The sequence below is a fragment of the Aulonocara sp. 'chitande type north' Nkhata Bay genome, linkage group LG23, assembly GCF_057382095.1.
Source record: "Aulonocara sp. 'chitande type north' Nkhata Bay isolate Kocher_YH1m ecotype deep benthic linkage group LG23, A_spYH_male_GT1.1, whole genome shotgun sequence".
NCBI classification, from domain to species: domain Eukaryota; kingdom Metazoa; phylum Chordata; class Actinopteri; order Cichliformes; family Cichlidae; genus Aulonocara; species Aulonocara sp. 'chitande type north' Nkhata Bay.
This window is the reverse complement of record NC_141365.1, coordinates 12,100,591-12,112,598: the sequence shown is the minus strand read 5'-3', so window position 1 is coordinate 12,112,598 and position 12,008 is coordinate 12,100,591. Positions and strand designations below refer to the sequence as shown.

General features: G+C 49.5%; 1 protein-coding gene across 8 annotated transcripts in view; it reads left to right on the top strand.

Moving 5' to 3' along the window:
- The window catches only part of nfia (nuclear factor I/A), a 144,838-nt gene that overhangs the window by 32,003 nt on the left and 100,827 nt on the right, over nt 1-12,008 (top strand). Inside the window, exon 1 of one of the 8 annotated variants that reach the window (XM_086284761.1) lies at nt 7,552-8,669. The exons of 6 other annotated variants lie outside the window; for them this stretch is intronic. In XM_086284761.1, coding sequence (XP_086140887.1) covers nt 8,643-8,669 — 27 coding nt within the window. In that variant the 5' untranslated portion in view covers nt 7,552-8,642. Of the gene's footprint in view, nt 1-7,551; nt 8,670-12,008 lie in introns of those variants that run through there. One more of the 8 variants, XM_086284764.1, reaches the window with a different exon arrangement.

Genomic DNA, 12,008 nt, shown 5'->3' with positions numbered 1-12,008 from the left:
TCTTCACGGGGAACCTCGAAACTGCTGTGCGTCTGTCTGTCAAGGTGACCCCAGCGGGAGGCCTGATTTTCTGACTGGTTTCACTGGCTGTGCTGGTTTGCAGACTGGTTTCCTGGCAGAGAGGAGACAGAAGGAGGCGCGGGGGGGTTGTTGTTGTGTTTTTATTTTTTTCGGGTGGGGGGGGGCAGCATATGCCCGGCTCTGCTGCCAGCCTGCCTGCGCTCCCCATCATCTCGCCTGCAGGCTTCCTTCTTCCTCTCAAAGCAGGCAGAAGATTTTTTGGGCGCCCCGTCAGGTTTGGGTCCTGCTGAAACCTGGAGTGCGTGGGCAATCTGCTGCTGAGGGAAGAGCGAGGCATTAACGTGTGTGTGTGTGTGTGGTTTAGGTTTGTAAGACAGAAAGAAAAAGAGACAAAGAAGAATCTGAGGAGCTTGTCTCTTGTCGGGGTTGACCTCTGACCCCTCACTGCTTTCCCTTCAGCGCTTCACCAGATATTTTCGTTAGCTTGTATAATGTGAAACTTTCTCCTCGACTCAATCCATAAACCGAGCCGAGGGTTTCCAACCACACACACACACACACACACACACACACACACACACACACACACACACACACACACACACACGCTCTCTGAGGGAGGCCGGAGGTGAGTCTAGGAGGATTTTCTCTCGTTCGTACCGAACCGCTAACTCGACTCGTCCTCCGGCCCTCGCAGCGCTTCATCTTGTTTATGTTAACGCTCCCGTCGGGCTGGACGGAGGCACGGGTCACCTCATAATCCTCTGAAGTCTGCTGCGTCTTTGCCACACCGGGTGAGACGGGGCATGATCAAGCATGCTCAGTACCGCAAACAAGTCTGGGTTTAAATAATCCCAACTCTGAGATCGGCTCAGGGGAAACACAAAGATGGGTGAAGACGTGCTATTTCTTATATTTTGCAAACATTTGTAGTTCAGTGTGTTACTGTTCATGTTGTCCTGTAACCACAGGATTAATAAAATATTCTGATTCTGATAAAAGATGCTGTTCCACAGATGGGTGGTAAAGTTTAAATCCTCCTTCACGTTCTCCAAAGCTGTCCAGCGGGCCGATTCTGGCCTCTGGGCCTTGTTTGACAGCACTGCTGTACTATGGATGTGTTTGCTGTTTCTGACATTCTTACAAGTCTAATTAACCCGACTCCTCGCTGTCCTTCATGTAGAGAAGAAGCTGGCATTAAAACCAGATGTGCACACCTGTAATCAAGCCCGCAGCAGCGATCAGGCGCTGCTCTGGTGTCAGGGAGCGTTTGTGTGGCTGCGTTTGTTTCTCAAGTCGTCAAGCGTGTATTTGTTCAGTCGTGATCAAGTTTCACTGTTTCACATTTTCCTCCATCAGCCGGGTTTCTGCCCGTGTGTATGTGTGAGTCTGTGTGTGTGAGCTGATTGAAGCTGAAACCAGCAGAAACTGTTTGTGTGGGGATGCTGGCGAACGGCTCCATTTGTGTCTGTGTGTAAACTCAAAATAGTCGGGGTGGTGCTGCTCTAAATAATGCTGCGCAATGGCATATGTGTCTAACACGTGCTACATACACACACACACACACACACACACACACACACACACACACACACACACACACACACACACACACACACACACACACACACACACACGGGCTCATCAATGAAAGTCGGTCAGAGGGTGGGGGGGTTCCGGCCTCTCCCCATGCTCTGCCAGGCCATCTGTTCCTCCTGCCTGCCTCTCACCACACAACTGCCTTCCTGTTTCATCCTCCACACACACACACACACACACACACACACACACGCATGCACAGACACACACAGTAGTCAGTAGAAAAAGGAGTTAAGTGTGTGTGAGGTGAGGTTGTCATCATAGCGATGATATTCTGACGTTCATGGAATTATTTTATGGTTTGTTTTCAAACTGTAAACAGAGCCCCACCCACACCGCCAAGGTCAGCGTCAAATGGGCGCTTCATTTTCCAGTAGCCATAAACACCTTTGGCGAGCAGACAGAGCAGCCGCAGTAACACTCTCCGCTGATCCCGGTCCGATCTTGCTCTCCCCTGATCCTGATCCAATCTCCCGGTCCGATCTCGCGGTTTGGTCTTGCTCTCACTCTCATTCACGTTCACTGTTATTTGAGACATGCATGTTTCAGATGCCCCTTTTGCGCCTCTTGCAGACGTGAAACTACGAATCTGCGGTCAGGCCCTCCCTGCGGTAGAAGTACGAGAGGACTGAAGGAGGGTTTGGATTTTTCTGACCTTGCGATTTAAAGTCTCAGATTGCGATTACTGAGGTCGTCAGAGAGCAGCGTGATGCAGCTGACGGACCCCCGTGTTAGGTCTGTACCTGCCACCTTCGTGCAGGCCGCCGGGGGCCCAACAGGTGAACAACACGGGTCCTGTGTGAAAATGTACCGGAACATGAAAAACGCCTTTCTGCTTAATCCTGAGCCCTCATTCAGCCAATCACAACCAGAGCTTTATCCACACCTGAGCAGCTCTGCCCGACATTCACACTCGTGCAGGTGTGTTGAGGCTAGCTCAGGGTCCGCTATCTTCTCCCAGGAGGAGCCGGGGATCAATCCAGGTCTACCTGAGCCTCCGGGGCTCCATGGATGGGGTGGCAGTTAAAGGTGGAGATCAAAGCTGGCTCCAGAGATGTAGAATCTCAGCGCCTCGTTTATCCTACTATTGGACCCTCAGCAGCTGCTGCTGTTAAACTCTAACAACAGAGCTTCTGCTGCAAATGCCACATCAGGCCCAGATGTGTGTGCTGATGTGACTGTCGTTGACGGCGATGATGCTCCTGTTCACTGTCTGAACGACGGTTCTCTCTGACTCGTGTCATGGATCCAAAGAAATAAGGGAGAACCGAGGCTGTGACACAGCTCTGCTCAGCAGCTGCTGCAGATGTTCTCAGAGGGCCTCCACTCTTCTTCCTGTCCTAAACAATCTAACCTCTCCTCTTCTGTTCTCCAGCTTTGATCTACACCTCCTCGCTGTAACGCTCCTCCTCATCTGTGACCTCCCTGCGCTCATATTTTTATTATCACTCATTTCTAAGGTTTTGGGACTAAAATCAAGCGTTTTGGGGTTTGGAGATGTAAAAATTGATTAATGATCAGCTGATCGGCAGAGATGATGGCCGATGATCAGCTGCTTCAACGTCTCAGATCCACAAAGAAAACAAATGAGAAGCATCCCTCCTCCTCCTCTTCTTGCTTTTCTGACCTTATTCTTCCTCCCCATCGCTCCGTGCTTCCTCTCCCCTTCTGTCCTTCTCCCCCTCCTCCCTTGTTTTCCTCCCTCTCTCTCTGGTTGTGCGAGCTTGGCTGCGGCTTGGTTTCAGGCCTGGTTCTGTTGGCTGGTCTCCAGCCTGGCAGCAGCTCAGTGGGAGCAGGTGGAGGAGCCCCCGTCCACCCATCACACACACAGGCACACACATGCACACATACTCACTCACAGACACACACATGCACACAAACACTCACTCACAGACACAGAGAAACACACACTTTGTATTTTTTAGCCCAAACTGCCGCCGACATCAGCCCGTCTCCATGGTGACGTCCATGTCGAGTTTTTGGATTTCTGCTCACGTCTGATTGGCTGGTTGGTGGCGTCCCCCCCATCATCTTCTGACCCGTTCCAGTCTTGCGTTGCACTGCAGAAACAAACAGACAAAAAACTGAATCTTTATTTAAACAGCGCTCCGTTAAAGATGAAGGAGCCGATCGGCTGATTGGCCGCTCTCTGAGGGGTGGAAATGTAATTGGAGTCTCGGCCCTGGTTACACGGGTTATAATCTGTTACCACGACAACCACCCAGCACTTCACAACGCTGCGCTGACATTCAGGGGAGCGTCCTGTCGTCACAAACATCCCCGTGACATCAAATTCTCCGAGCGCTGCAGGCCTATCGTTCTGTGGTCGTTTGACCTTTAACCTTCCAGGAACGTTCCCTGAGGGACATTTCTATCATTTCAAACGTTTTCTTGAAAATGCCGTCCGAAATTGTGGAAGGCGCTGGCGGAACGTTCCAGCTCGCTTCCTTCTGTTGTTCTGTTAGGACAGAAGTAGTTCCACAACTTTTTACTGAAATGGCAGCTCAGTGGCGTCCAAAAAAATGTCACTGCAGGAAATCACCACTGATTGGCAGAAGCAGGTGGGGTCAGATTGCAAACACAGACGGCTTCATGCACCCTCCCAAAAGACTTCAAATTAATCTTTTTACTACTGGTGTTGTGGAAATTTATTTCAGGCTTTGAAGTTTTACTCTTTTGTTTTTGTCTCCAATGTTTTTACTTTTTATTTACTAAAATGAACTAATCAAAATCAGATCTTCAGCTTTTGTTGAATCAGAGAATTTATCAAAGTTTCTCCCTTAGATCCTGTAAAATGAACACACACACACACACACACACACACACACACACACAAACACACACTCACACACAAACACACACTCACACACATACATGTCTGGTTTGCTATCCTTGTGGGGACATCCCATTGACATAATGTTTTCCCTAGCCGCTTACCCTAACCATCAAAAATGAATGCCTAACCCTTACCCTAAACCTAACCATAACCCAATTGTAACCCTGACACTAAAACCACATTTTGAGTGTGAAAAATGCCTTTCAATTTCAGATTTTGGTCCCCACCAAGATAGTAAGAATTCATACACACACAAACAAACACACACAGACACACACACAGGCTACAGGCTGCTGTAGTGTCGGTGAGTCTCCTCTAGATGGCGCCTCAGGCTGCTTTTCTGCCAATGCTGCCTGATGAGGCAGAGAAATATGAGCCCTGTGACACTCAGCAGGCGTTCACTTGCACCTTAAACATCCGATCATCACTTCATCACATGTGGTCACTTAAAGCTCCGCCCTCTTCTGCTTCTGATTGTCTGACAGGTGATTACACCTGTGCTGTCTGAGGTGCTCTTTGGAAGGTTTAAAAAAAACTTGTCCTCTCTTTTAAATAATAATTAAAAAGCTATGAAAAATTAGAAAGGCAGAAAGCACCGTCTTCCTCCCATAGTTCAGTCACCTGTTGTCCCTTCAGGTGAGGGCATACCTGATTTGCCCAGGTGTTTTCAGGTGAGTGACGTGCTCTTTATGAATGCTGTGTGCGCTCCATGGTGGCAGCTTTGTGCTGCAGAATCAGTGCTCTGTGCAGGAAAGGACTGAGAAAGTGGAACATTTGAGTCTTTGATTGGTTCATGGTGATGCTTTTCTCTCCTTCGGTGAAAGTGGATTTGCTCTTCGCTGCGGTCGCCTTCATGGTCGCTATCAGAAGTGATTCTACATGTGATTCTTTGGCTCCGAGGTGCTGGCTGGTGGAACAGGACTGATGCTTCTCAGGATGCTTAATGAGTCCGACTGAGAGAGCAGGAACCGTGAGGCGAACTCAGGCTTTATATATTGTCCAAAACAAATAAAAGTTTTGAGCATCTGTGATTGGTCCATCTGATCATCTGCCTGTAGTTCAGGATGTGAGGCCTGACGGATGAGTTCTTGTTGACATAAGGTGAGGCTCGGAGCGAGGGAACGTGAACGCTTGTTAAACCTGAAGCTGGAGCTCAGATCATGGCGCATCTGCTGGAAACGATGAAACGGGAGCAGGATGTCCTGCTGTGAATTCCACATTAAGATTATTGGTCATATCAAAAAGCTGGTTTAATTGCTCTAATCTAATTACCGTCTCTGTGTGCCGACCTTCATTCAGAGCCGCTGTTTGGCCGCCCGATAACGAGCAGCCTCAGACGTGTTTGAGCCAAAGTAAATGTGCAGATTGTCTTGTTAAATCACGGCGCCGCTCCTTCTATTAACATAAAAGCTTCTGTTCATTAACCTCGGACGACTCGCCGCTCGGGTCCAGCCCGCGGGAGCACGCAGCTGCTTCACTAGGCAGACGTCACGGCTTCCTCCACATCCTCTGAGACCATCATGAGCCTGCAGAAGGAAGTGACGTCAGCACATCTCCCACCTGCTTCACCAGCCACCAGCACTGAGCTGGAAACATCTTGGGATCACAAAACACTTCCATATATACAGTGATCCTGACTTCACGAGAGTTCCTCACAACAAACAAACAAACAAATAAAAACAGCCTGACGAAGGAGCCGCTGAAGTGTCTCAGTTAGCCAGACCAACCCCTTTCTGTCCTAATTATTGATTTATAATAGTCTTTGTGGTCATACCTGACTCACCTTTGTAATGGTGCATACGGCGTGTAATCTGTAATCTGAGTAATCCAAACCTGCTTTTATCCTTCGTGGACTCTGACAATCAGATCAGAATGATTGATTATTGATTGATTACAGCTGTGATGTTTCATCTGAGACAGACTTGTCGTGACGCAGCGTCCTCTGATTGGATGATAAAAGAACCGTGCGTGTGTGTCTGAGTTCAAAGAAGATAACCTGAGTGAATTTCTGCTGCTGCTGATGTTGATGGCGATGACGATGATTATGAGGTGTGATCTGATTGGTTCGTTCTTGTGTTGTTGTGTTTAACTCTGGTGAAACAGAAGGTCCTGTTGTGGCTCCACCCACTGATGTTCCTGCAGGTTGGTCACCTGAGGGGCTGTGTGTGGACAGGTGGAGGCTGGTGCTGATTGGACTGCTGTATGGGTTTATGGTGGGTCTGTGCGTCTCCGTGGTGATTCAGCGTCGGTTTGATGGTACTGTCGGGACCGTCGGAGCGTCTGCAGCTTTATGTAGGCTTTATTGAATCTTGTAGATGCTCCTGCAGGATCTCCACAGACTAATATCCCCGTAAAGCCGTTTACAGACTCTCTGAGTGCCTCGGGTGACTCCGGCCGCCTTCCTTCAGACCTGTGAACTTCCTGCAGGTGTGAGGCTTTAGCATCACAAACAGCTTTTCAGATATTTTATCAGATCACCCCAGACGCTCCTCACAGTAAACGGCAGGATCTGACCTTTAACCTTTCAAAGCGGTTCTGTGTGTCATCATCCTTCTTCCTGTTCAGGTGGAACAGGTAGAGCCTGCAGCGCACAGAGGCACGGAGCCGCAAACGGACGAGCTTTCAGGAATCAGTTGTTTCTGATGGCGGCTGATCCAGAGTCAGTGTGAAGCAGAGGATGGTGGAAGTGGTGGTGGTGCCGGGTGTGTGATGGATCTCAGAGTAGCGTGATGCTGAAAATGAAGATGCACACATGTGAACAATGAGACACCTGTGGTGAAGAGGGCGGGTCCATACTCGTCCATTTGTCTGTTTTCCTCATTTCTACTGCGGGAAACAATAACTGAACATCTGTGGGAGCAAAACACAAAAATATCTAAAAACAAGTCAAACACGGAATTAAAAAAAAAGATGAAGGTCAACAGCTGTTTACACTCAACTCAGGAAACAGGTCGGAGGTCACAGAGCTTTACATAAAGAACAGCTGATTGGCAACATATCTGATCACACACACATTATATAAGTGTGTGCGTGTGTGTGTGTTATGTAAAGTAGAGCTGAGCTCATTTCTCCTCATAATAATAGTAATAATAATAATAATAATAATAATTTGAGGAGGGCTTTGGAGGCTCCTGCTGTCTGGAGGAGAAGAAAAAATTTCAGCGGTTTGTTTTTATTTTTATTGTTTTTATTTGTATTTATTTGTGTCTATTTGCATTTACTTGTATTTATTTGTGTTTATTTGTATTATTTCTGTGTAATTGTGCGTACTGTTTGTGTGTATTTGTGTGTTTGTATCATTTCTATTTATTTTTGTGTTTGCATATTATTTGTATTTAGTTGTGTTTATTTGTATTATTTCTGTGTGCTTGTGTCTTTGTGTTTATTATTTGTGTGTGTTCATATTTATTTGTGTGTTTGTGTATTATTTGTTTATTTTTATTATTTCTGTGTATTTCTTTGTGTGTCTTCGTGTGTATTTCTGTGTACTTTTGTGTCTTTGTGTTCATTATTCGTGTGTGTGTTGTGTGTTTTGCCCGGGGCCCCTGAGTGCCGTGCCCCTGCCCCCTGTGCGGGAAGACCCCGGGGCAGAATCAGGGAGCAGAACTGCGCAGCTGCAGCTCGGAGTTCCGACCCAAACTGCCCCCGCTCCCCCGCCCGCGCTGTTTTCGCCGGTCACGTGAGCCTCCAAGTTTTCAGCCCGTCCCGGTGATACCGATCAGTGAGTCCGTGGTCGGGTTCACGCGAGGAGCATCCAGCAGCTCATCCGCGCGCGCACGCACGCACGCACGCAGCGGAGGCTCGAGGAGCGGGTGTGAGCGCGCGGACGCTGCAGTCCGGAGGTCCCGGAGCTCAGGCCGGAGCGGGCGCGCTCTCTCCGCGTGCCCGCCGCACCGAGCAGCCTCAGCGCCGCAAGCCGGCCACAGCGCACCGCAGGGCGGACGGACATGCTGCCGGGGGCCGCCTCGCGCCGCGGCCGCGCGGAGCTGTGAGCGCGCTCTCGGCGCCGTTACCGGGGATGGTGTCGGGCTGCGGAGCGGAGACGGCGGGGTCAAAGTTCGGCGGCTGCTCCTCGCGCACGCACGCACGCACACACGCGGGGCCGGAGTTCCAGTAAGAGCCCCGCGCACGCGCAGCCGCTCTCATAAACGCAGCGCAGCTCGCGGGCGGCGGACGGAGGACGGACATGTACTCTCCGCTGTGCCTCACGCAGGTCAGTCACACTTTCTGCACTTTTCACGCACTTTGTCCGTGGCCGTGCGCGCGGCTGTGCGCGCGGCACACGCCGCTTGGAGCTCCGGCGGCTCTGCCCGCGGCTCCGTTCCCGGGCTGAGCGCGCTGAGTCCCGCCGCCGATCTGCGCGGGGCTGTGCGGGGCTGTATGCCGCCAGCCGCTCGCTCTTGCGGGGTTGCGTTCAGGGTCAGAGGTGAGAGTAGAATTATCTTGACGTGTTTCAGGCTCCAAACAGTACCTCTGGTGTATGAGGCGCAGAGAAAACGCAGGTTTAGTTCTAGATGATCAGTTTCATCAGAGGATTTATTGATCGTGGCTGTGAATGAACGTGAGGCGTGCTCGTGTTTGCCCTGTCGCCTTCTCGGACTCTGATTTTATTTTTGGGTGAATCTGCAGCAGCTTTACATGTAATCTGATTACCGGGCAGTAAAACCAATAAACAGCAGACTGTCAGTTTTTACAAATCCTGCTCAGAGGAAAATGTTTCAGTGTGAACGTGTGTGTGATTCATCTCAGTATTCAGCTTTTTATTTTTGTTTCAGGGAAATATTCTGACAACTGTGTGTGTCTGTGTGTGTGAGAGGGAGAGAGAGAGAAACAGGGGAAAATCAAAATTTAAATGTGAAAATTAATTATTATTAAAAGTTTTGTCTGTGTTCAGTCTGAATCTGAAATTTCATAATTCTTTGGGATAAATTTGTTCGGAGGTGATGTAAATGGCTTGTTTTTGCCCACCGGCCACGGGAGGGCGCTTCACACGAAATGTTTTGATCATTTACGGTGTGATTAAATTTGTATATTTCCCCGCGGTGGATCGGACGAACGTTTAAACTTCTTTTAAAGAAAAACAGCTCAGATCTGTGCGTAGTTCCACATCGATTATTTAAAAAGAATAAAAACAAAAAAGCAGCAGATTTGTTTGATCGTTTTTAAAATATAAAAATCTAAATATTTTTGTGTGTTTATCAGTAAAGTCAGAGTTAAAGGGTCCGATCAGCTGGACTTTCCCAAATCTGAGTCAAGAGGATCCAACACCATCAGATCCCCAAAACATAAAGCAGGAATGTGTATGTGTATGAGTGTATGTGTGTGGCTGGTTTAATAGGAACGTGCTGTCTTTGAGTTGGTATGAGGGGGCTCGAACCCTCTGATTGGTGAGAACCTTCCTGTCGGTCCCCGGGCGCTCGCAGCGGAGCGTCGGCAGCTCCGCCGGGCCTTAGACGACAGGCCGACAATTCCCTCAGTGTGGCAGTGGGGGGGGATTAGGGTTATTGCGCCTCTAAATGACTATGATTCAGAGGGTTGTTGTTACTCGGTGCCCATTACATCTGTCACCGAGGTGCAGGGGGGGACGCGAGCCTCGGCCCGTGCTTGCTCTCCCCTTGCAGGGAAAAAAGGCCGAGAGAGAGACGAAGAAAGAAGCCCACTTCGGCTGGGCGGCCTTTCATTCAGCGCTGAGCTGTAGCGCAGCTGGCCGCTTCAGCACAAATCAACTCAAACTAAAAAAGTCAAATTACAAGGAGAAAGCTTCAGGAGGCGGGAACGGCACCCAGATTACCTCCAACCCGGGAATTTCATGTTTCAAGGAAGCTGAAAAATTTCCTGCAGCTCAAACAAATCGATCAGCGTGTCGTTTGATTTTTAATGAGTCTGATTTATAACACGCTCACTAACAAAGTGCACAGATTTAACTCTCAGCACTAGTTTCACTCATTCAAATCCATCCAAACATGGACATGAGGCTGTGGGGAGCGCCGATGCCTGGCTTCAGCCTGCCGGTGATTTTCCCGACACGCTGAACGTCTGAATTTTCTTTGTTTTGTGGCTTAAAATATTTGCAGCAGAGAGACTGAAGTAAACCTCTAAAAACCCCAGAAACACAGCGGGAGGAGTTCTGCGAGGAGTGCCGCAGGATTATTCAGTCTGAGGACTGCAAACATTCCTGAGAACAGGAGGGATTATGCCGGCCTGTTTTCAGGCTCAATCTGAGAGTGAGTGACTTGTTAAGTGGGATTTTGTTTGCAGCGGGCGGAGTGTGAAGAGGCAGTGGAGGAAGCGGTGGTGGAGGCGGTGTGAGCGGCTCAGGAAGCTGAAACGTTGCACTGGGCTGTGAGGAATGTTGGTATGTGGCTCCGGCGAACATCCAGAGCCAGCGAGCTGCAGATCCACTGTGGAATGTGTGTGTGTGTGTGTGTGTGTGTGTGTGAGAGAGAGAACACATCGCCCGTCCAGCAGCCGCTCTGCGTCCTAATAAGCGCCCGAGGACGCTCGCAGACAAAAGGCCGTCCTGCGGTGAAAGCCGGGCTCGGAGAGCGGCTGCAGGTCGGCCGCGGAGCTGCTGGAGGCGCTTTGGAGACGAAGCCGCTCGCCTGGATCGTCTCCAACCAGAAACAATGTGCTGTATTCAGCCTCTGACAAGGGAGGGCGAGCAGTGTTGTATGAAAAAAAGGCGTGCAGCTGGTGCTCTGATGCACAGCCTGGAGATACAGTTTCCTCTTTGGAGGCAGCGCTCCGAGCTCCAGGTTTAACACAGCCCTGACTCCCAGCTGGAAAACTTTGGTTTCTATACATTTAACCCCGAACCTGCAGCCCAACCCCAACTCTTCTTTTAAGAAACCAAACAGTTTGAGTGTTAATGTTGAGCACCCAGTGTGCACCGATCCTACAAACATATTAATCCCCCGCTGAAACTAGGGCCCAAAAATCCAGATTTCAATCCTGCTTATTGGAAAAAATCCCACAAAACGTGTTTGTGTTTGCAGAGGGAACCAATGAGTTTCGAGCTGCAGACAAGAAGCCGACGTTGGTTCAGTGTGATGGTTTCCTGTAGGATAAAAGAGTCGTTGTATTTATTGTGATTTAAACTGAGATGATGCGTGGAGGGGGGTGTCACAATTCCACTCTTCCCACTTTTTCCTTTCTAAGCACTCTGCTCTGAATGAGTGCAGATATATTGGAAACTTTCAGTTTTAAAATGAATGTAATTAACAGTTTCCTGCATGCTGCACTGAAACACACAGTCTCTGGGTCTCGAGGAGAATCGGGTCAGACCCCAGGACATCCTGGTTCATTCGGACATGTGTGCGCGCTCTGAAATCAGCTGTGACGGCTGCTTGTAAACATGCAGTGCTGCAGGAGCTTGTCACTGAGGCAGGAGAGAGTCAAAGAGCTACTACAGGTGGACTCTTGGATCAGACTCGGTTCAGGACAATGATGATAATAATGCGCTGCAGCTTTCAGGGACTCCGCAGCTCGAGCTCCTGTGAAGCAGCTCGCCTCTGAAGAAAGAAAGCGGGTTTGTGGGGCTCGCGCACAGCTG